The 24937-nt window shown below is 45.8% G+C and overlaps 1 protein-coding gene across 3 annotated transcripts in view; it reads left to right on the top strand.

The window, feature by feature from the left end:
- Positions 1-2617: 2617 nt before the first annotated feature.
- SLC7A2 (solute carrier family 7 member 2) overlaps positions 2618-24937 on the top strand; it is a 110775-nt gene continuing 88455 nt past the window's right edge. For 2 of the 3 annotated variants that reach the window (XM_039542347.1, XM_039542346.1), the window contains exon 1: positions 9936-9973. In XM_039542347.1, coding sequence (XP_039398281.1) covers positions 9936-9973 — 38 coding nt within the window. Of the gene's footprint in view, positions 2725-9935; positions 9974-24937 lie in introns of those variants that run through there. The other variant, XM_039542349.1, reaches the window with a different exon arrangement.

The following is a 24937-nucleotide window of genomic DNA, read 5'->3' as shown; positions in this document are numbered from 1 at the left end:
TTCTGGCACCTAGAAACTGTGGTGATGGGGGCTTTGCAAATGGAGAGGAAATTAGGTAGCTAGAAATTTTGAGAACAATCGTCTATGCGATTTTATTAATCATGGCCATATTTTAAGTTAGAGCAGTAATGAGAGAAGTTATACAGTTGTATGTGATGTGTGTGAGAGAAGTTTGTAAGAACTGCCCCTAGCCATTTTTGGTGTTTGTAGTGTACACAAAGATTTTAAATTCGTGGATTGGGGGAAAATGATATGCAGCTCTCAGATATTAGCATGGGGGGGCGGAAGACACAAGCTATGGATTGACAGAGCTTCTGCATGTTATGTATCTTATGTGATACTCATGCATTTGGCAGCCCTGTCATGGACCTTAGATGGACTCTCTTGCACCCCACAGGCTGGCAGCAGGATTTTGCATGCAATGTCATTTCACAACAAGGTGCTGATATGTTATCCTAGGCACTCGGCTACCACAGAATTTGCTCTGAAGAGAAAGTCCAGGATATACACCTAAACACCCTTAAAACTGCCTTCACTAAACAAGGACACTCCATCAGTGACATAGATCGCAACATGGAAAGGGTCACCCGGGTACCGGGAGAACCTGCTACAATACAGGGGGGGGAAAAGAATGACCACACTCCCCTAGTTGTCCACACCCCATAAAGTGTACATCAATCAAACAATTCAACCTATAGTTGATAGGCACCATATTCTGAAAGAAATCTTTCCCAATCTCCTTCTTGGCTGTCCTTCAAACAACCCCCCAACCTCACCATGCTCATTACTAGAAACAAGCTCCCCACAGACCAGTGCACACCAACTCAAAGCAGCACCAGCCCCTGCAGAACAACAGATGCAAAACCCGCAGACACATCTCCACTGCTATGATGATCACTACCCCTCCCACAATACACATTTCAAGATTAGTAGATCCTAAACATGCCTGTCACCATATGTGGTGTACTTCATCTAGCGCATCAAATGCCTCAACAATTATGTGTCTGAAACCAGCCAATCACTACATTCTCCAATGAACACACAGAAAAATGATAAAAGACAAAAACGCCACATCATCCATGGGTGAATGCTTTTCACAAAACGATCACTCTGTATTTGACCTCTCAGCCCTTGCCTTCAAAGGAAACCTTCACAACACCTTCAAAAGGTGAGCATGGGAATTTAAGTCCATAACTCTGCTAGATACTAAAAATGATGGACTCCCAGACTTTGGTTTCATGGCTCATTACAATAATTTGCAACACACCCTACTGCATCCGAAGAAGTGAGCTTTAGCTCACGAAAGCTCATGCTTAAATAAATTTGTTAGTCTTTAAGGTGCCACAAGTACTCCTGTTTTTTTTGCGGATACAGACTAACACGGCTGCTACTCTGAACCCTACTGCCTGTTAACCCTTAATTGGCCACTTCATTTAAGTGGTCTCTTATATTATGTGTAGTGTGAATCCCTTCTGCTTAACGTTCTGTCCCAAACTGTATTTAGTTCAGACATTCTGGTTACATTACCTAGCCCTGAAGAAGAGCTCTGTGAAACTCAAAAGCTTGTACCTTCCACCAACAGAAGTTGGGCCAATAAAATATATTACCTCACCTGCTTTGTGTTTCTCATATGCAGGGACTAAAACAGCTACAACACCACTGCAAACAAATCTCGTTTTAAGGCAGACTGTCTGCTTCTTTTCCTCTAATCTGGCTGTTACCACCACTTGTGGAAGCCCAACAAAAACATTACAGGTGGAGCTGCATAAATCTTGGTGTCTAAAAAAAGTGTGAGGTAAAATATATTGAGCAAATGATAAAAATATATAAAATAATGAATAGTAGAAAAAAGGTGCTTCTGTTCTTGTCTCTTACCACTAGGACAAGGAGAAATTCCATTAAATCAAAGGGCGGCTAACTCAAAAATGATGAAAGGACATACTTTGTCATACATTGCATAATTAGATTGTGGAACTCCTTGCTACAGAATATTGCTAAAGCAAGAATTTAACAAGATTCACAGAGGGATTGGACACAGATGGCTAATAAAGAATATCCAGAGTTACAATGGTTAATCACAACAGAAACATTGCAGGGGGGGACCCCTTATAACAGAGTTTAAACCAATTTCTAACTATTAGAGAGGAGGATGAGAAGGGGGAGGGGCAGCTTAGCCTGTATCTGCCTTTTGTGGGGTTTCTTGAACTTTTCTCTGAAGTTCTGCTGTAGGCCACTAGCAGAGGCAGGATCTTGGACTAGAAGGAGCAGGGATCTGCTCTCCTAATGGCAAACTTTATGTTCTGCTGACACAAAACAGAGGCAAGTTGGGAGGGGGGCGTACTACATTCCTTGGCGCTGGGGAGCAAGTGGCATTAGTGCCAGCAGGGCACGGATCCTTTCGCACAGTGGGGCGGGGGGAGCCTTCCCTCAGCCCCCTCCCCAGCACGAAATCGGGCAGCTGTCACCGCGCTGCCGAGGGGCCCCGGTTACCAGAGGGGAGGTCCCCGAGCCTGGGGCTGCCATTGGCCCGTGGGGTGCGGGCCGGGGGCTGGAGGCGGGGCAGGGCTGTGTCTGGGTTGGGGTGTGTGCACGTGTTAGAAGCCTGGGCACCCGGGAATCCTGCTGCTGCCGCTACTCCCGCTGCTGCTAGGGTCCGCGAGCCGCCTCCGCGCAGCCCAGCGCTCGCCCGCGGCAGCCAGGCAGGCCCGCCTCCCTCCGGCCCCAGTAAGTGGGACTCGGCCCCGCCACGGGGCAGGCGAGGAGCTGTGGCGGGACAGCTGGCGTGGGCGCAGCCAGCTCGGCGGCGTCCACATGGCTGGGGGCGGGGAGCTCGGTGGGCAGCCGCTGGCCCGTGCCCCGAGGGGTGGGTGGCTGGGTCTGTCTCTCGCCTCCCGCGCTGCGGGCACGCGGGGTGACGTGTGGGGGAGGCAGAGGCGGGGGGCGCTGCTGCTGCTGCTGCTGGCGGGGGAAGAGCGAGGACTCGGAGTTATTCTTAGGGCTTGACGAGGTTGCATGGGGAGCTGTGCGGAGTGGGAGGCCAAAGGCTCCTCTCTGTCCTTTTTAGTCTGCTCAGTGTGAATGGGGGTGGTTGTGCTTCTACGGGGGTCGCAGCCTGCTGTGCAGAGCGCTGCTGGCGGTCGTGTTTAGTTTATGTTGCTGCTAGGGGTGTCTGCTCTGAGTCGGAGCTGAGTCCTGCACACACCAGAGAGGAAGATGCACACCTGGCAGCTTCAGAACACGACCAAACACTTCATAATGACGCTTTACTGGTTTACACAGCATTCCTTGAAACTGATGTGTTTCAAAAGCTTAGTTGCAGGCGGTATTTATGGGACTGTGGTTCAAGTGCGTGCATGCCGGTAACTTCATATTTTGAGTTAGATTCATGTACAGTATGTGCCATTCAAGCAATGTTGGAAACTCTCATTGGCTTCCGCACACAATCAAAATAAAATCTGCACACCTTTTTCTTCATGTGTAGCTAACAAGCTGCGAAGCCATACCCTCAGCAGAGAATGCGGACTGGGGAAAAGACAAGTTGTCTTCTCTGAATATGTAAAGGAAGTTTAGAGGAGGGCAGGTTTCCGTTCCTTTGCCAGCGCTGCATGTTTAAATATAGAAATGTGTTTGTGACAGCATGGATTGATTAAAATCAAAATCAAAGTGATTTTAATCATTACTTAAAGGAGAAGCAGGACACCTTGATTGAAATAGTTGATTTTAATCTTGTTTTAGATTTGCATATTTTAGTTACTTTCCTAAAGAAAAGTTGATTCCCATTGTATTGGTAACCATTAAAACATGGTGATTTGCTATTCAATCTAGCCTTTACACTAAATTTGGTTCTACTTTTTGGTAACCAGGAGGAAACACTCTATTTATACACATTTATTTAAACAGTTACATTGTGTTACATACATTTATTTAGATTCTTAATTTTTACACTTTTTTCTTATGTTAGATAATGGAGAATGATTCATTTCTGATTTACTAGATGATTATTCTTTACTCAGGATCTATGTTATGCTCAGTGTGGATGGAAGTTGGAATTCAATTAAAAATGCACACAATAGTATTTAAAGTGTTTTTTTATTAGTTTAAACAATCTTAAATCTACTGGATACATAAGGGGATCCAAAGTACGTTTATCAAAACATGTTTTGTATTTAAAACTAACTGATTTATTAAACAAAGAAATACTATCGGTAGTTAGTGAATTGGACTGTTTCTAGTGACCATGTCCTTCAGGATTTTAGAACTACAGTAGTAGATCTCATCTTCTCACACCTCATTTTTATTCATAGACTGGAGGAGAAAAACAGGCATTCCCACTTTTTCAACTTCCAGTCTGGTTTTTAATTCTGAATGAATTAGTCATTGAACTGAACTAGTTAGATAAACTAAAAGAACAAATGTATTCTCTCTACACCTGCAGAAGGGGCTACTGCGGTCAAAGGCTGGTTTAGACCTTCAACAAACTTTGGTTCCAGGTGTTTAGCTAGTGACTTTGAACAGTTCAGTAGTTTGACTTTCTTTGAAACTTTACAGCAAGTATATACTGTTTTTTAATTTAATTTAAATAGTTTTAATAGATTAAAGCAAATTTAGGCTATAATATGGTTTATCATAATAAATATATTTATTGTAAAAAGAAAAATATATGTAATTTAAATAAAATATCAAAAAAAATTTAAATTACTGTTTTTTTTATCCACCCTGGCTTGTGAAGAATTTGAGTCTTGTGTCACAGTCAAGTTTGTATCCCTGGTAGCAGCTGAAAAATGCTGTTGTGAGTGAAATACTTTAACATATATATATTTGCGTGACATTAAAATACAAAACTAAATAACAGAAGATGATTAAATTGTCTATTTAAAAATATATAGATACAATATTCCAAATCTAAAGCTATTATGGTATCTGCTAAGGATTATATGGGTATGACGCTGATCTTACTGGTAAACTAGGAGTGACATCTTGAAGTCAGTGGAATTAAACTGGTGTGAGAGGAGAACAAGTTGTAATGCAGGGGGGGATAGCTCAGCAGTTTGAGCATTGGCCCACAAAACCCAGGGTTGTGAGCTCAGTCCTTGAGGGGGCCACTTAGGGATATGGGGCAAAAATCTGTCTGGGGATTGGTCCTACTTTGAGCAGGGGGTTGGACTAGATCAGGCCTGCACAACATACAGCGGCCCGCGGAGCCTCACTGTGCGGCCCCCTGGGGGATTCTAAATCCCCCGCACACGGCGCTCTGCGGGCAGCCCAGAGCCCTTTAAATCTCAGCCTCGGCCGGGAATCAAAGGGCTCTGGGCTGCCGGCAGCTGCGGGGAGCCCCGAGCCCTTTAAATCCCAGCCGCGGCCGGGAGTCAGAGGGCTCTGGACTGCCGGCAGCCGCGGGGAGCCCAGAGCCCTTTAAATCCCAGCCACGGCCGGGAATCAGAGGGCTCTGGGCTGCCCACAGAGATTCCCAGCCACGGCTGGGATTTAAAGGGCTCAGGGCTCCCTGCGGCTGCCGGCAGTCCAGAGTCCTTTGAATCCCAGCCCGCGGCGGCTGATTGCCCCCTCCCCGGACCCCTGCCCCAACTGTCCCCCAGGACTCCTACCCCCTATCTAAATGCTGCTGCTCCTTGTCCCCCGATTACCCCCTCCTGAGACCCCAGCCCCTATCTAAGCCTCCCTTATCCTTGTCCCCAACTGCCCCCTCCTGAGACCCCCAACTTCCCCAGGACCCCACCCCTACCTGTCCCCCGATAAACCTCTGGGACTCCCATGCCTATCCTACTGCTGCCTGTCCCCTGACTGCCCCTCCGAACCTCTGCCCCATCCAACCCCCACTGCTCCCTGTCCCTTGACTGCCCCCCGGAACCGCCTACCCCTTCTCCAACCCCCAGCCCGCTTACCCTGCCACTCAGACCAGCGTGTCTGGCTCCGTGCAGCTCCAGACAGTTGCTGCCATGCTCCCCCGAGGAGCCCACAGCCCCCTCCCCCCACAGCCCCTTCTTCCCCCCAGCACCTGCCTTCCAGATTTGAACACCTCAAAATTCAGGAGTGCTCAAGCTCAGTTTGGGCAGCTTTTACTTCATTTCTCCCAAATCAAATATACTAATCTACTGTAACTTGCTGTAGAAAAAGTAGGATAAAATTAAGCAAGAAATGCTTATTAGGACTGGAATTGCTATTTTCAACAGCCATTGCCTTTTTGTTTGTTTGAAAGGAAGACAGTGATATTGCATTGGCAAATTCCCCATAGAAAGAAAGAGTGGAACAAAAGAATAATAAAAGCACCTCAACTTTTCCTCATTTATGGAGGACAGTCTTATAATATGCATCCAGATATCCTCCAATCACAAGCTGAAAATTGTTCCACTTTACTGCAGCTCTGTAACAATATGGGAATCAATCCTGTCTGTGTTTTGTGCACATCCAAAATTCCTGCTGAATGACCCGCCCTGGGAGCGAGTTACCAGTGACCCAGGGCTGGGGCGGCAGGAGGTGGGGGGGGACACTGGTGGTGGGGAGCCCAGGGCTGGGGCAGCAGCAGGGTGGAGGGAGGGCACTGGTGGGGAGGAAAGGGGGTAGCCCAGTGCTGGGGCGGCAGGGGGTGTGTGTGGGGGGAGAGCCCAGGACTGGGGCAGCAGGAGGGTACAGGGGGGAGCCCAGGGCTGGGAAGGGGGGCAGCCAATTTTTTTTTTGCTTGGGGCAGCAAAAAACCTAGAGCCGGCCCTGCCGGGTTCCCCCAGCCGCCGGAGCCCCGGGCCCTTTAATTTGACCCTGAGGGCTCCCAGCCATTTCTTTAGCTGGGAACCCCTGGTTGATTTAAAATAAAGTATCACCGCCCCACCCCCAACCTTCCTTTTTGGCCCACAGCTGTTTTGGTGGGGTGGCGCTGGGGAAGGAGGGTTTGTTTCCGCAGGGCTGGGCGGCCCTGGGGTGGGGTGTTTCCGCAGGGCCGGGAGGTTTCGGCCCTCAGCTGTTTTCTTTGGAGGAATGTTGCCCTCGCCGCTTTACGATTTGTGCAGGCCTGGACTAGATGACCTTCTGAGGTCCCTTCCAACCCTGATATTCTACGATTTTATAAACAATTATGAGAGTGAGCACAGGCAGCGTATGTTGGTTACCATGAAAACTGCCAGAGTTTGGTCCCTTTGAGGATTGGGACTCATGATGCTCATGCATGGTGAAATAAATTGAGGACAATTTTGCTTGCAGCCCTTATCCAGTATCCCCGTACAGACAAGACAAAAAGAAATTTGACATTAAGGCTGTCTACACTACAGTTTATGCTATCATAATTTATGTCGCTCAGGGGGGTGAATAAATCACCCCCCTGAGCAACATAAGTTATGCCAGTGTAAGTGCTAGTGTGCACAGTGGTATGTTGGCGGGAGAGCTTCTCCCACCGTCGTAGTTTCTGCTGCTCGTGGAGGTGGTTTTTTTATGCCAACAGGATTGCTCTCTCCTGTCGGCATAGAGCAGTGGCTCTCAAACTTTCTTATGGGTGACCCCTTTCACACAGCAAGCCTCTGAGTGCGACCCTCCCTGATAAATATATAAAAAAATGTTTTTAATTTAATACCATTATAAATGCTGGAGGCAAAGCAGGATTTGGGGTGGAGGCTGACAGCTCGCGACCCCCCCCCCATGTAATAACCTCACAACCCCTTGAGTGATCCCAACCCCCAGTTTGAGAAAATTGTATGGAGGGCAGATTATGGGAGGCTGTGCCTCCCCAAACAGCCAGGCGTGGCCTGGCCCCTGCCCCCATCCGACCCCTCCTGCTTCTCGCCCCATGACGGTTCCCCTGGGACTCCTGCCCCATCCAACCCCCCTGTTCCCTGTCCCCTGACAGCCCCCAGAACTCCCAGCCTTGACTGCCTCCCGCCACCCCATCCAACCCCTTCTCTCATTCCTGACTGCCCCCCCTGGACACCTGCCCCTTACAACCACCCCTTCTCCCTGTTCTCTGACCCCCCCCAGAACCTCTGCCCCTGACTGCCGCTCCATCCAGTCCCCCCTCTCCTTCCTGACTGCCCCTGGGGACCCTTGCCCTCATTCAACCCCCTTGTTCCCTGCCCTCTGAACACCTTGACCCCTATCCACCCCTCCGCTCCCTGTTCACCAACCCAAACTCCCCTGCCTTCTATCCAACCCTCCCTGCTACCTTACTGCACTGCTTGGAGCACGGGTGGCTGGCAGCGCTACAGCCACGCTGCCCAGATGGAGCCAGCCACGCAACCGCGCAGCACAGAGCACCAGGTCAGGCCCTGGCTCTGCAGCTGCGCTGCCCCAGGAGCTCGCAGCCCGCCGCCCAGAGCATTGTGCTGGCAGCAGAGCGAGCTGAGGCTGCGGGGGAGGGAGAACAGCAAGGGAGGGGCTGGGGATAGCCTTCCGGGGCAGGAGCTCAGGGGCTGGGCAGGAGGGGCCTGCGGGCCAGATGTGGCCCGCAGGCCATAGTTTGCCCACCGCTGGCATGTAGCGTCTTCACCACACATGCTGCAGTGGCTTAGCTGTATCAGTAGAGCTGCGCCACTGTAGCACTGTATGTACAGACATGACCTAAGCTTCAGGAAGACCCTACACAGATCCAGTGCTGTGCTTAGTGCTTGGATTCAACAGTGGGGGAAAAAGTCTTGAGTTTTGTAAAGTGTCTTTGATCTATAACACTGTGTAACAGTAAGCAATGATCTAATAAAAATGTATTCCCAGAAATTAAATTAATATTTATTACATGTTTTCATTGACACCCACAGTGCACAAAGTATTTCCCAAACAAAAAGAGCCCCAAAACTTTTACAAGCAAGGGCCCAGAGCTTCAACTGGAGCCATCTGGGTGCACTCCTGTACACACCTGTACACGTATGGCACTCCATTGAAGTCATCCTGGATCTGATACACAGACAAGGGGAATAAAACATACAAACTGACCATGATACTATAATTTCTGATTCACAATTATTTTTTTGGTGGTGTTATGATATATAAATTATCCAAAAATATCACAATCTGTATTTGTTTTGCTCTGATGATATGACCAGTATTGTACCAGATATATTGATAAGGATGGCCCCTGCTTGGAGGAGTCTGCAGTCTAATAGAGACAGAGAAAACAGAACTCACTCATTCTAGTATGGGGGAGGATGATTTAGTGGGTTTTTTTTAATGGTTAAGATTGCAATACTTTTTGAAGCTCTATTGGCTTCCAAAACATTGGACAGAGCATAGGTAAACTGTGTAATCCAGATTCCTTGCTTCAGCCAAAAAGTGTACCTGACAAGGCCCACTACAGCCTAGTCTCAACCCCTCCCTGATTTACAAATTCTGGTTTAAATTGTAATCAGTTTTAAGGTGCTTAAAGTGCATTTAATTTACCTGTACTCACATCCCGAGCCACTCTGGGCATAATCCTGGTAATTCTGCTAAATACTCTGATTCAGCCAGGTACTTAAGAGCTCTGATGGATTTGGAGCTGCTCTGTAATAATTTATGACTATTGCATGTTGACCTGTTTATTTGGATGTTTACTATATGACTATATTGTGCAAATTTAATAGGGGACTGTTGGGGGGAAGAGGGGAAAATAAACAGGAAAGGAAAGAAGAGCATCACTTCTCTGCAAACACTTTACGGTTGTTAAGAGATAAGGAAAAGAGATCAAAGATAGATCAAAAGAACTATTAGGGTTTTTTTTAAAGGGACTTTCTCTTAAGCAAGGAGAGTAGTTTGGCTGACACACAAACATACCCTGGGATGTCTGAAGAAGTTAGGCCTGCCTAGGTTAACATCAGGGAATAGACTCCAAGTAAAATAGACATGCATATAGACTGTTTTAAAATACTTTTTTTCCTCTAAATTCTTTGTCCTACTGTTAAAATAAACAATACTTTGTTTTAGGAAGGGTGTTTTGGCACTGTATCCCACTGGTCAGAGACTCCTGAATGGAAGAACTGCAAGTACTTGAACTTAGACCTGCCAGGTAATCACATTTGATACACAGGGTATTGTAGCCCAAGGCCTGGTTTAAAAGCAGGAGAATTGCAGAATTCCACCTGCAATGGAATGTAGTTAAAGGCATGATGCCTGACAGTTGAGGCAATGCACTTATCGGGATTAGGATGGGGACAGAGGTGCAGCTAGTCCTGTAGCTTTGACAATGACACACATAATTTTAACCATGCGAGTACCCCCATTTAAGTCAATGCAGCTATTCATGTGCTTAAAGTTACACATCTTTAAATATCTTGCTGAATTGGGTCCAAAGTGCATAGGAGGCAATTCTTTTCCCATAGTGTCTAGAACCTTTTTTTCAGCCCCAACATGCTTTACAAGGTGTGCAGGAGCCCTTGCTTTAACCAGGGGCCTAGGATCATGCAGCATATCCTTCTTTAGCAAGAAAAATATCTACTGTATGTGCTCAGTAGGCAATTGTCAAATGATCATAACTCCATCAAATCAAAACCAACTTCCCTTGAAACAAAGCCATGTATTGTTCTGAAGTAAGAGCTATTCCCAGGCCAAACTATTTCTAACCTCCATGCTTTTTCAGCTGTAAGACTGTACATGTAAAATATCAATAAATGATTTTTGTGATGGAATTAAAAAACAAACAAAAAACCAAAAAAACTCCTTGTGCACCAAAATGGCTCAATCACTCTCCCCTCTCTCCCTTCTCCAACTTTCCAAAACCAAGCAAAACCTTTAGGCAAGGCTGTTTTAGGCCTAAAAGATGAAAGTTAAAGAAAGCTCTGAGTGACTATAAAGCATGGATTAAGGGCTCAATCCAGTGCCCATTGAAATTGGAGAAAAGGCTTTCACTGTCTTGACTGAAGGTTGGATTAAGCCCCAAATAAAAACAGTGTTATGCAACCTAAACTATTGCAGGTTGCAGTCAGTTTCATTTGCAACACACTATATATAACATTAGTGAGTGGTAGCACAAACCATGTAAGGTCTTGTCTTGGGGGCACTTTACTAATATAATGAAACATTCTATACAGCTTCTTGGAGGACTTCTGAATTCACATCTTATTTTGAAAGCAATACACAATTGTAATTTGGAATCTCTTGGGAACACTAGAAATACACAATTTGCAAATAACCAACCTGTCTGCTTTCAGTTTTGCACAATTAGGAAACAAAGTTTTGATTTCCCAAATGAAATGGTAAAAGAATAGATGGAATTCTAACTCAGTTCTTGCAATGGCTATGAGGTTAAAAAGCCAAAGGATGAGAGTAATCTTGTAAAATATGGTATAAGAAATGCAATGTCAAGGCTGAATTATTAATGGAACAAGTCAAGAAGTTATGAGTTAGATATTTTGGGGTAACTTAATTCTCTGCATATATGTATGGTTTGGTAGCTAGCTCTCATTCTTTTAAGTCAATACTGAACCAATGAGCAATGCCTAAGCATAGTATTGGGGGTCACTGAAAGAGGTGAGAAAATAAGAAACTGAAGAGAGGCAAAATCAGTAGTCTTGGAGGCACAACAGAGGTAGGGCCCTCAGATGGAAAAGCTAAAAACTTACTAAACCCTCTAGTGTGAGGGGAAAATCCTAAGGCTAAAAACCAAACCTGGAATTAGCCATTTATTGTTTTAGTTTAGAGTTCTTTACCAGATGCTGCTTAAATAATGATTAAATGTGGGTGGGTTTGACAGGTTGGGAGAGGGAAGCATTGATACTGCATAAATGGTCTTGCAGTGTTCCATTCCTTTCCCACCAATTTAAAAAAAAGGTCTAGCCTGAAAAGGAAGTGTTTATGTAAGGCTGACAGACCCCTGTTGGCAGTGGGCAGCATCAAACCGGGGATTTCTGTGCATGAGCCTCTACAGCATGAGCTAAAAGCCAACTGTCTGGTAGTTAAGGCCGTAGAGCAGTGGTCCCCAACATGGTGCCTGCGGGTCCCATGGTGCCTGCTGGGGCATCTATATGCGCCCGCCTACTGACAAGGGAGCGCCCCGCCGCAGGGGAGCGCAGCCTCCTGACAAGCAGCCGCCGAAAAGTGGCAATGTCAAGAAGCGTCGCCACCGAAACTCTGCTGCTTTTTGGCGGCGACACCTCTTGATGACGCAGCTTCTTGGCGGCATTTCGGCAGCTGCTTGTCTGGCGGCTGCGCTCCTCGGCGGCTAGTCATCAGGTGCTCGCCACATTGAAAGGTTGGGGACCACTGCTGTAGAGTATGCTCGTTTTATCTCTCTCTTTAAGTGGCCTCAGTGCCACTAGATGGGACAGAACACCACACCCAGGAAGTATGTGGGTTACATTTTCATTTTCCTTTATCAAAAAAATTCTTCAATGAGGAAGGAAGAAAAGCCTGGGGTCAGTGAGATGATTCCCCTCAACTCCCAGTTGCACACCCACTTTTCTGCCTGGGTAGGTAACTTCTCTTTCTGGAAACTGTTGAATGCTATAATATATAGCATTTACCATATATTGTACTTTATGCTTTTTAAGCACTGTACAAACTAACTCAGCAAAAGATTCCTATAAAGGTAGATAGGTTTTTTTCCCAATTACAAACAGGGAAACTGGGACACAGTTTAAGTGTCATGCTTCCAGTCATTGGTGGAGCCATGATTTAGAAAGAATATAGAAAATCATGTTGCTTGAACACAGGAGGAAGTTTCTTTGCTCACAGCTCCAAGCACCTTCCAGCCAGCGCTTGGCGCAAAAGCACTTTCTAAGCTTTTTCTCTGAGCCACATCACTAGTGTGTCTGTGTCTGGTGCTTCCTTGCTGCCTTCTCTCTCAGCTTCTTTGGCTTTTTCTGCCTTTCTTTCCAAGACAGACACATTTTCACAATGAAATCTCTCTGCCCACATGTGTCATGCATGAGCTCTGTTTTGGGCAGTGTCATATGCCTATTTGAGGTGGAGGCCGCTATTGTTCCTCTATGGTATCAGGCACCATAAAGGAGCTTAAGTGTTTCTTACAACTATCTTAAATGAAAGGTGGTGGTTATGCCCAACCCATAACATAACTGAGAACTGTTTTCTCAAAATGTAGCCAGGACAGTAGTATACTCATTTTTACTTTGGGGTGGGATGGAAGTGGAAAGGCAAGAACTGCCCAGCCAATGACTCTCCTCCCAAATGGACTATCTAGCCTCTAATACTAGTATGCCATTATTTAAAGCTAATATGCAGAAAGGCCCAGTACACAGGACATGAGAGCGTTATGCAAGATACTTTAAATGTTTTATTTAATTTCTCCGAAACACACAGGCAAGGACAAGTTTCTACTAGATCTTTTATTATCAAGCAAGTGGGCTCTTTCGTAAGTTCAAAAGGCTGTATGTGCCCTGTGGCTAACAGCAGCAACAGGCCAAACAGGAAAAATAGAAGGAAACTGCCATGTACATTCATTCCCCCACTGCCCTTTGTCACCTTGTCTCCCTTTCTTCCTTGACGTCACTCTTTTTCTAGCCACCTTCCGCCTCCACATCTATTAGCTTGTTGCATTTCTGCTTCTGAAAGGGCCACTGAGCAGAAGCATACTACCTGGCACCTCCAGTCCCTAGGGCAGGGAGTTTGAAGGATTCCGTGGTGCATGTTGGTGCTTCCAACTGAGCTGCTGTTTGTGAGATTGAACCACTACAGGTAGGGTTAGATTCAGCTTTTAGATCTGATGCTCTAGGTCAGTGTTTCTCAACCTGGGGGTTGGGTTTATGCGGTTGCAAGTGCAGGGCCGGTATTAGGGGGTGGCAAGCAGGGCAATTGCCCAGAACCCCATGCTGCAGCGGGCCCTGAAAAGCTGTTATATGCTTTAGCCACGCTGCCTGGGGCTGAAGCTGAAGCCCGAGCCCCGCTACCCAGGGCTGAAGCCCAAGCCCAAGTCCCACTGCCCGGGGCTGAAGAATGTAACTTAGCTTTATGGGGCCCCCTGTGACATGGGGCCCCGGGCAATTGCCCTGCTTGCCAGCCCTGAGTAATTTACTAAATGACATTTAAGATGGGGGGGACACTTTTTTCAAGTCTTAGTGGGGAAGGGAGGGGAGGAGATCATAATTATTTTTTTTTAAGTCTAAAGGTGGTCACCAGCACAAAAAGGTTGAGAAACACTGCTCTGTTACCAAATCACTTAGTCATAAGACTCTCCTGCCCTGTGCTAAAGTCAATCCTCCTACATTTTGGAATACTTGTCTTTATTAAAATAATGGTCTCCTCTTTGTTCCTAAAAGTTACCTTGTCGGATGCAAAACCAATGACTTGCCCACCCACAGAATTGTCTAGTTTTATTGATTATTGAATTTTGTGAGCATTGCAGCATCTGTTATGGATATGTATAGTTGGAGTTCTGTGCTTACTGAACAAAGATAATATGGGGCAGGGGTTGGCAACCTTTCAGAAGAGGTGTGCCGAGTCTTCATTTATTCACTCTAATTTAAGGTTTTGTGTGCCAGTAATACATTTTAACGTTTTCAGAAGGTCTCTTTCTATAAGTCTATAATATATAACTAAACTATTGTTGTATGTAAAGTAAATAAGGTTTTTAAAATGTTTAAGAAGCTTCATTTAAAATTAAATTAAAATGCAGAGCCCCCCGGACCAGTGGCCAGGACCCAGGCAGTGTGAGTGCCACTGAAAATCAGCTTGCATGCTGCCTTTGGCACGCGTGCCATAGGTTGCCTATGTCTGATATAGGGGTTGCATCAGCAAAATCAATGCTAAACGTCCCTCCTAGAATTTCGGAAACTAGGAATAAATTACCAGTTGGAGAGGGATGGTGATAGCAGACTCTGCACCAAATACTTTCTCTCATGTTTTATTGTCTTCCCAAAGGTGTAGATCCTTATAGTTAGTCCTTTTGCATTTGTGCTATCAGATTTCCTAAAGCAGTGTGATTTAGGTAAAAATGGGACTTTTTAAAACAAAACACAAATTCTTCCTGTACCTCTTCTTGAAGAAGATGGAGTTGAGGTGATGTAATGAGCATAAACATACACACCAGTATTTTATTGTGAAAAACCAAGATATGCACACAATCCTTGCAACATTATGGTAAATCTTGTTCTATTTCCTCACCACATCACCTATTTTTGCCCTTTGTTTGAGGTTATTGTTTGTTGCTTCATGTCTGCAGCTAGATTACAAACTCTCTGTCACCCTGAGAGAGGGACCACATTTATTTTATTTTTGTGAAGCAACATGCACACTGTGGTTATGGAATAAAAATAGTTAGAATGGACTTTGGAAGGGATTATTTATTGCACTCTCTTTGGTGTCCTTACACTGAGTAACTAACAAGGCGATGTTTAGCAAGATCTAGCACTTGGACATCATGTGAATTTCCAATTAATCTCATGAGGATTAAGAATTAATTCCTCTGAATGTAGTATTTATCTGTGATTGGTATATGAAGTATCTCTCTCACTTTAACACTTTTAGAATACCATACAATCGAGAGAATGCAGTTGTACAAAAGTTAGTTACTATGGTTGCAGCATTTCATGGCAAGTCACTGTTGCAAGTTGCAAACAAGCCTGTGGAAGCCTAAAAGTGATGTGTGTGTGACATACATGCTTTTTACATCATGAAATACGAGCAAATGTAACAATGAGGAGCAACAGAAGGTCCCTAAAAGTAGGGGGGCCAACAGTGCCTGAAGCATAGTCCTGTCCTTTCTCCCTGAGGCTGCGCCCTCACGCTGCCCCTTCCCCAGAGGCCTCACTCCCATGCCACCTCTTTCCCCCAAGACCCTGCCTCCTCCTCAAGCCTCTCCCTCGCATCGCTTGCCCTTACGGCTGGGAAAAAGTGAGGGGGCCATTGCCCTCTGATGTTCCCCTGTTCCACCGCCCCTGGTTCCAATATAATAGGTCAGTATGTCAGATTGTTAAATTGTATTTTGATTGTCATAATTAGGAGGTGAGAAATACTTTTGTTTGTCATGGGGCTTGTAGCAGAGCTGCCTACCTGGTCTGAGCCACTTAGCTGACTTTATAATCACTTGGGCCCAGATTCTCAAAGATATTTAGGTTCCTGACTATCACTGAATTGAATGCAAGTTAGGAGCCTAAATATCTCTGAGGATCTTGGCCCTGCTCCCTTCCCAGCTGGGTCTAATCATTGAACTGGGCTGACTGGCCCTAGCCCTCCTCTCCACCTTCCTACAGGGTGGCAGGTATCCTGTATCTTCATGTGCTTCTACAACAGTCTTAGAGTTTCTTTTCTGGAGAACTGTGCCTACGCTAATCCAGCATGTAACATTTGTGCAGGGGCAGTAGCAGGATGTAAGTGCAATCTTTTGCTCCTGGAAGGATTTTGAAATGGGAGATAAATTTTAAAGATATTTAAACAAATATATTGGGACACACGCTTGTTGTGTAGTTGTTTAGGGGGAAGTAGGACAGTAACGTTGCTAGGCATATTGTTTTCGGACCCGCGGCCAATGGGAACTGCTGTAGCGGTGCCTACAGGTGCAGGCAGCGCGCACCGCGCAGAGCTGCCTGGCCACCCCTGCACCTAGGAGCTGGATATGCCGTCCGCTTTTGGGAGCCACATGGAGCCAAGCCAGGCAGGGAGCCTGCCTTAGCCCTGCTGCTCTGCCAACCAGGATCTGTCTGAGGTAAGCGCCACGCAGCTAGAGCCCGCACCCCATCCCACACCCCAGCCCCCTGCCCCAGGTTGGAACCCCCTCCTGCACCCTAACTCCCTCCCAGAGCTCGCACCCCAAACCCTTGCCCCAGCCCTGAGCCCCCTCCTGCACTCAAACTCCTTCCCAGAGCCTGCACCCTGCCCTAGGGTGGATTTGATTGAAATCAAATTGATTTAAATCACGATTTAAAAAAATCACTAGTCAGGATGACTTGATTTAATCATTGATTTCTAATTAAAAGTGCATTCTTGTTGTTTGTTATAACCTTAATACACATTCTACACAACTCAGAGATAGATGTAGGTTTCATTTTAAGAAGGTACACACTTTATATTTGTTAAGTGATTTATTTTGAAAACTTTTCAGATTAGTTTTACAGCTATATCAGAAAATGAATGATTGGTTGGTTATTTCATTTACCAAAGGTAATTGAAGCAGATATTTATGAAGTCATTGGGAGGTGAACTATCTCCAATTCCACAGGTTAATTATTAATATTTGGAGGATTTTCTTGCCATGCTGTATTAGGAGGAGAATATCACCATTTAAATTGTTTTATTTAACTAAAACAACAACGTTATGTATTCTGGATTTTTTTCTTCAATGGCAAACATAATATTTTAACAAAGCAAGCATATGAATTTTTGAATTTAGTTAAACATTCAAGTTTTTTAAAATCAGGTTTGTTTTTGTTAAAATTGTTTTTAACTAAAATAGTTAAAGGAAATATTTAAAAAAAAAACAAACAAAAAAATTAAATCGGCTATGTCAGCCAGGTCAACATGAGAAAGTTAAAATATTGGCTTCTGCAGCTAACTCAGGGTGACCAGATGTCCCGATTTTATAGGGACGGTCCTGATTTTTGAATCTTTTTCTTATATAGACTCCTATTACTCCCCACCCCCGTCCAGATTTTTCACATTTGCTGTCTGGTCAGCCTAAACTCAGTTGTCTTCACCTTCATTTTCCTGTTTGTTCATAATCTGGAAAAGAAAAACAAGCTTTCCTGCTTTTTCAGGTCCCAAATGACTTCTCAATTTGGAATGAATTAGTCCAAAGGAAGAAAATATTCTTTCTACAACGGCAGAAGAAGTTACTGCTGTTAAAAGTGAGATTATCACTTCAACAGTCTCTGAATCCAAGTGCTTAAGTGACTTCCACCAGTTCACTGGTGTAACTTTCTTTAAAACATCATCAGAAAACATATATTTCCTGAATGGTTCTTATTCCCAAACTGGGTCTCTTTTACAGCCTGCTGCAATTATAGAACATAAGAACATAAGAATGGCTGTACCGGGTCAGACCAAAGGTCCATCTAGCCCAGTATCTGTCTACCGACAGTGGCCAATGCCAGGTGCCCCAGAGGGAGTGAACCTAACAGGCAATGATCAAGTGATCTCTCTCCTGCCATCCATCTCCATCCTCTGCCGAACAGAGGCTAGGGACACCATTCTTTACCCATCCTGGCTAATAGCCATTTATGGACTTAGCCACCATGAATTTATCCAGTTCCCTTTTAAACATTGTTATAGTCCTAGCCTTCACAACCTCCTCAGGTAAGGAGTTCCACAAGTTGACTGTGCGCTGCGTGAAGAAGAACTTCCTTTTATTTGTTTTAAACCTGCTGCCTATTAATTTCATTTGGTGACCCCTAGTTCTTGTATTATGGGAATAAGTAAATAACTTTTCCTTATCCACTTTCTCAACATCACTCATGATTTTATATACCTCTATCATATCCCCCCTTAGCCTCCTCTTTTCCAAGCTGAAGAGTCCTAGCCTCTTTAATCTTTCCTCATATGGGACCCTCTCCAAACCCCTAATCATTTTAGTTGCCCTTTTCTGAACCTTTTCTAGTGCTAGAATATCTTTTTTGAGGTGAGGAGACCACATCTGTACACAGTATTCGAGATGTGGGAGTACCATGGATTTATATAAGGGCAATAATATATTCTCAGTCTTATTCTCTATCCCCTTTTTAATTATTCCTAACATCCTGTTTGCTTTTTTGACCGCCTCTGCACACTGTGTGGACATCTTCAGAGAACTATCCACGATGACTCCAAGATCTTTTTCCTTACTCGTTGTAGCTAAATTAGCCCCCATCATATTGTATGTATAGTTGGGGTTATTTTTTCCAATGTGCATTACTTTACATTTATCCACATTAAATTTCATTTGCCATTTTGTTGCCCAATCACTTAGTTTTGTGAGATCTTTTTGAAGTTCTTCACAATCTGCTTTGGTCTTAACTATCTTGCGCAGTTTAGTATCATCTGCAAACTTTGCCACCTCACTCTTTACCCCTTTCTCCAGATCATTTATGAATAAATTGAATAGGATTGGTCCTAGGACTGACCCTTGGGGAACACCACTAGTTACCCCTCTCCATTCTGAGAATTTACCATTTATTCCTACCCTTTGTTCCCTGTCTTTTAACCAGTTCTCAATCCATGAAAGGACCTTCCCTTTTATCCCATGACAGCTTAATTTACGTAACAGCCTTTGGTGAGGGACCTTGTCAAAGGCTTTCTGGAAATCTAAGTACACTATGTCCACTGGATCCCCCTTGTCCACATGTTTGTTGACCCCTTCAAAGAACTCTAATAGATTAGTAAGACACGATTTCCCTTTACAGAAACCATGTTGACTATTGCTCAACAGTTTGTGTTTTTCTATGTCTTTGACAATTTTATTTTTAACTATTGTTTCGACTAATTTGCCCGGTACGGACGTTAGACTTACCGGTCTGTAATTGCCGGGATCACCTCTAGAGCCCTTTTTAAATATTGGCATTACATTAGCTAACTTCCAGTCATTGGGTACCGAAGCCGATTTAAAGGACAGGTTACAAACCTTAGTTAATAGTTCCGCAACTTCACATCTTTCAGAACTCTTGGGTGAATGCCATCTGGTCCTGGTGACTTGTTAATGTTGAGTTTATCAATTAATTCCAAAACCTCCTCTAGTGACACTTCAATCTGTGACAGTTCCTCAGATTTGTCACCTACAAAAGCCGGCTCAGGTTTGGGAATCTCCCTAACATCCTCAGCTGTGAAGACTGAAGCAAAGAATCCATTTATTTTCTCCACAATGACTTTATCATCTTTAAGCGCTCCTTTTGTATTTCAATCGTCAAGGGGCCCCACTGGTTGTTTAGCAGGCTTCCTGCTTCTGATGTACTTAAAAAACATTTTGTTATTACCTTTGGAGTTTTTGGCTAGCCGTTCTTGGCTAACTTGGCAAACTCTTCTTTGGCTTTTCTTATTACACTCTTGCACTTAAGTTGGCAGTGTTTGTGCTCCTTTCTATTTGCCTCACTAGGATTTGACTTCCACTTTTTAAAGGAAGTCTTTTTATCTCTCACTGCTTCTTTTACATGGTTGTTAAGCCACGGTGGTTCTTTTTTAGTTCTTTTACTGTTTTTCTTAATTTGCGGTATACATTGAAGTTGGGCCTCTATTATGGTGTCTTTAAAAAGGGCCCATGCAACTTGCAGGGATTTCACTTTAGTCACTATACCTTTTAACTTTTGTTTAACTAACCCCCTCATTTTTGTATAGTTCCCCCTTTTGAAATTAAATGCCACAGTGTTGGGCTCTTGAGGTGTTCTTCCCACCACAGAGATGTTGAATGCTATTGTATTATGATCACTATTTCCAAGCGGTCCTGCTATAGTTACCTCTTGGACCAGCTCCTGCGCTCCACTCAGGATTAAATCTAGAGTTGCCTCTCCCCTTGTGGGTTCCCGTACCAGCTGCTCCATGAAGCAGTCATTTAAAGTATCGAGAAATTTTATCTCGGCATTTCTTCCTGAAGTGAAATGTTCCCAGTCAATATTGGGTTCTTAATTTTGATAGCCTCTCTAATTTCCCTAAGCATTTCATCATCACTATTACTGTCCTGGTCAGGTGGTCGATAATAGATCCCTAATGTTATATTTTTACTAGAGCATGAAATTTCTATCCATAGAGATTCTATGGAACATGTGGATTCGCTTAAGATTTTTACTTCATTTGAATCTACATTTTCTTTCACATATAGTGCCACTCCCCGCCCTGCACGACCTGTTCTGTCCTTCCGATATATTTTGTACCCCGGAATGATTGTGTCCCATTGATTGCTCTCAGTCCACCAGGTTTCTGTGATGCCTATTACAGTTGAACCCTGTTATGTCGCTGGCCTAGGGGTTTGCCAAAAAGCGTCGAGATAACCGATGATCGAGATAAACCCCTATCCACCCCCCCACCCCTGAACTCCCCTGCCCTCTCTCCAACACCCCCTCCCTGCCCCCTTACCGCGGTGCCTGCACGTGGCTGGATCCGGCGAAGCGGGACGGGGAAGCGGGCCGGGCGGCCGTGGACGGGGACCCGGAGCCGGGCAGCCAAAGAAGCAGGACCTGGTAAGCGGGCCGGGCGGCAGGCGAAGCGGGACCGGGTAAGCGGGGCCGGGCGGCAGGCGAAGCGGGGACCGGGTAAGCGGGGCTGGGCGGGCGGCAGGCGGCGGGACCGGGAAGCGGGTCGGGCGGGCGGGCGGCAGGCGGCGGGACCGGGTATGCGGGCCGGGCGGGCGGGCGGGACCGGGAAGCGGGCCGGGCGGGACCGGGAAGCGGGCTGGGCGGGCGGGCGGCAGGCGGCGGGACCGGGTATGCGGGCCGGGTGGGCGGGCGGGACCGGGCCGGGCGGGTGGGCGGCGGCGGGACCGCCGGGCGGGCGGCGGCGGCACCGCGGCGGGCCGGGCGGACGGGCGGGCGGCGGCGGCACCGCGGCGGGGCCGGGCGGACGGGCGGGCGCGGCGGGACGGGCGGCGGGCCGGCGGGGCGGTACGCTGGGAACCGCGGGCTGGGGACGCGGGCTGGGGACGCGGGGAGCCGGGCGGCCGGGGACGCGGGGAGCCGGGCGGCTGGGGACACGGTGGGTCGGGGACGCGGGGAGCCGGGCGGCTGGGGAGCCGGGGCTAGGGCAGGAGTCGCGTGGCCGGGGAGGGATGCGGCAGGAGCCGGGCAGGGCTGCCGCCAGAGTTACAGTCGAACCCATTTATCTCGACCTCGGTTAGTGGCAAATTCGGCGCTCTTCTGTGCTCGAGATATTAGGGTTCGGCGAGATTAAAGAATCGACATAACCGATGAGAAACCGATAAGACAAAGAGGGAGTTTGGCGGTTCCACTTCTAAAACGTCGACTTAATAGGATTGGCAAGTTAACCGAGGTCGAGATAAATGGGTTCGACTGTATATCAATATCCTCCTTTATCACAAGGCACTCTAGTTCACCCATCTTATTATTTAGACTTCTAGCATTTGTTTACAAGCACTTTAAAAACTTGTCCCTGTCTATTTGTCTGCCCTTTTCTGATGTGCCAGATTCTTTTTTATGTGACTGTTTATCATCTGATCTGGCCCTTACATTATCCTCTTCCGTCGTCCTGCTCCTGACTATAACCTGGAGATTCTCTGTCATCAGACTCTCCCCTAAGAGTGTTATACCAATATAATAAAAACCAGCAGGATCTTATTAAGAGGGATAAGGCAAAGATGCCACATTTATTGTAAATACCATAACAAAACAAAAAACAATGTTTTTCTACTTGTTTCTATTACTACTTATTCCTTATACACACACACACATATTCATTCACACAATCATTCATTCAGGTTCTGTATAGATGTTATAGTTACCAGCCTAGATGTTGCTCATGCCAAGTTACTGGCCAGGTATCTTGGTCATGAGGATGGAGCCGAGTCTGTGTCAGATGCATCTGATGCTCCTGGAGGTTGGTATCAGAACCATAGACTCAAAGTCCTCAGTCTTTAGAGTCCAGTTTTATAGGAATTTATTCCTATGTCAGTTCATGAGAGTTGCTTCATTTTGCTGTTGCTAAATCAATCAGCAGATGGCTGGCTACATGTTAATAGGTGTTTTGTTTTTCCTTCCTTTGAGGTGTGGTGGGTGGATTCCAGTTTGCCCTCCGGGGGTCATCTGGTTGATCCCACTTGACACCTTCTTCAGCCGACACTGAATTCTTCAGGCTGGTGACTCCCTAACCATTCAGTCACATACATTCTCTATCTTAATCACATCTATTTCACTGTCTCTTTACTTTTTGGGGTGTTACCAATTTATGTGAGACTCCCTGTCTTTTAACAAGCAAAGATAAAGTGAGATGAAAACTTACAGAGGGTGGGGGTCTCTATCTATACACTATAACAGCTACTGTTTTGGCTTACTTAGAGATAATTAATGTTTAGCAAGTTTTATACAAAGTATTTCTTTGAGCTTAACAAGTTTTATACCAAGTATCTCTTTGAGCAGGCTTTACACAGACACAGCTGGTGGCTTGCAGGTTAGAGGCTAAATGCTGGGAATCACAATTTACTTCTAACATAAATCTTAAGTTATAAAGTATCAATTAACAATAAATTATTTCTAACAATAAATCATTTTTCATATAAACCATGTTCATTTTTCATATAAACCATGCTCAATATAAACCTTCTTTAATATCCCTACAAGAGAAGTCTGTGTCCGATCCACATGCTCCTCTGCAGCAGTCGGCTTTCCCCCATCTCCTAGTTTAAAAACTGCTCTACAACCTTTTTAATGTTTAGTGCCAGCAGTCTGGTTCCACTTTGGTTTAGGTGGAGCCCATCTCTCCTGTATAGGCTCTTCCCATCCCAGAAGTTTCCCTAGTTCCTAATGAACGTAAACCCCTCCTCTCTACACCATCGTCTCATCCACGCATTGAGACTCTGAAGCTCTGCCTGCCTACCCGGCCCTGCGCGTGGAACTGGGAGCATTTCTGAGAATGCCACCATAGAGGTCCTGGATTTCAGTCTCTTCCCTAGCAGCCTAAATTTGGCTTCCAGGACATCTCTCCCACCCTTCCCTATGTCATTGGTACCTACATGTACCACGACCACCGGCTCCTCCCCAGCACTACACATAAGTCTGTCTAGATGCCTCGAGAGATCCGCAACCTTCGCACCAGGCAGACAAGTCACCATACGGTTCTCCCGGTCATCACAAACCCAGCTATCTACGTTTCTAATGATTGAATCTCCCATTACTAACAGCTGCCTTTTCCTAGAAACTGGAGTTCCCTCCCCCGGAGAGGTAACCTCAGTGTGAGAGGCAACCCCAGCACCATCTGGAAGGAGGGTCCCAACTATGGGAAGGTTTCCCTCTGCTCCCATTGACTGCTCTGCTTCCCTGGGCCTCTCTTCCTCCTCAACAGCGCAGGGGCTGTCTGAGTGGAGGTGGGACAATTCTACAGTGTCCCGGAAAGCCTCATCAACATACCTCTCTGCCTCTCTTAGCTCCTCCAGTTCCGCCACCCTGACCTCCAAAGTCCGTACATGGTCTCTGAGGGCTAGGAGCTCCTTGCACCGACTGCACACATACGCCACCCGCCCACAGGGCAGGTAATCATACATGCAACACTCAGTGCAATAAACTGGATAGCCCCCACTCTGCTGCTGGGCCTCTGCCTGCATTGTCTCCTAGTTAATGGAAGAGTGGTTTAAAGAGAGAGGTTTTGAAATGTGGTTTGGATTATAGGTTTTAAGGGGACTACAGGGGAACAGATAGGACCGACAAGGGACCCCCGCTCCCTTCCCACTCCCCTGCCAAACTCCCTTGCGGAACTCCCTGTTAGCAGCCCCTGGTCGCTTGTGCGCGGCTTTATAAAGCCCTGGCCTGAGTGAATGCCCCGCCCACTGATTAAGGCTCAGCCAATTACCAGAGGCTTCGAGCTTTCAAACCTTCCTTTGAAGCTCACAGCCTCCAACTGCCAGCCACAGCACATGGTCCTTCAAACAACGAAACAAACAAACAGACTGACAAGCAGAAGCTCAGCACACAGCAAGTAACCCTCAAACATAAACAAACACACACTACAGGCAGTCACTTACCCCACAGATGCTGTATTTGCTCCTCCTTCACCTGGAGAACTCCCTTGCGAAACTCCCTGTTAGCTGAATAGGTTTTCCCTTCTAGTGAGAGAATGGTATGGTAGATTTCAAATCAATGAAGGCTACAGTTAGAAAGACCTCATGACTTCTGGAATATGCTGCTCAAACAGTTTCACTTTTGTTTCTATTGCCTGTCCCTCCCTTCTCACATTTATCTCCAGACTTCTTCTCCTTGTCCAGATGTATTCCGCCCCCGACAATCTTCTATTCATTGAACTTTTTGAAACTTTGCACTTTTAGAGAGAGGTAAAGGATTTACTCTGTGTACACAAATTTCCAGAGAGACAATAGGGTTGAGGTCTGTTATTTTTCACCTCTATATATTATTTATTTATTTAAAAACATTTTTGCTGTTAACAAGCATGTTATCTCTGGAGA

This window comes from Mauremys reevesii, linkage group 5 (genome assembly GCF_016161935.1).
Source record: "Mauremys reevesii isolate NIE-2019 linkage group 5, ASM1616193v1, whole genome shotgun sequence".
Classification (NCBI taxonomy): Eukaryota; Metazoa; Chordata; order Testudines; family Geoemydidae; genus Mauremys; species Mauremys reevesii.
Note: the sequence above shows the minus strand (reverse complement) of the source record. Positions and strands in the feature narration are given on the sequence as shown.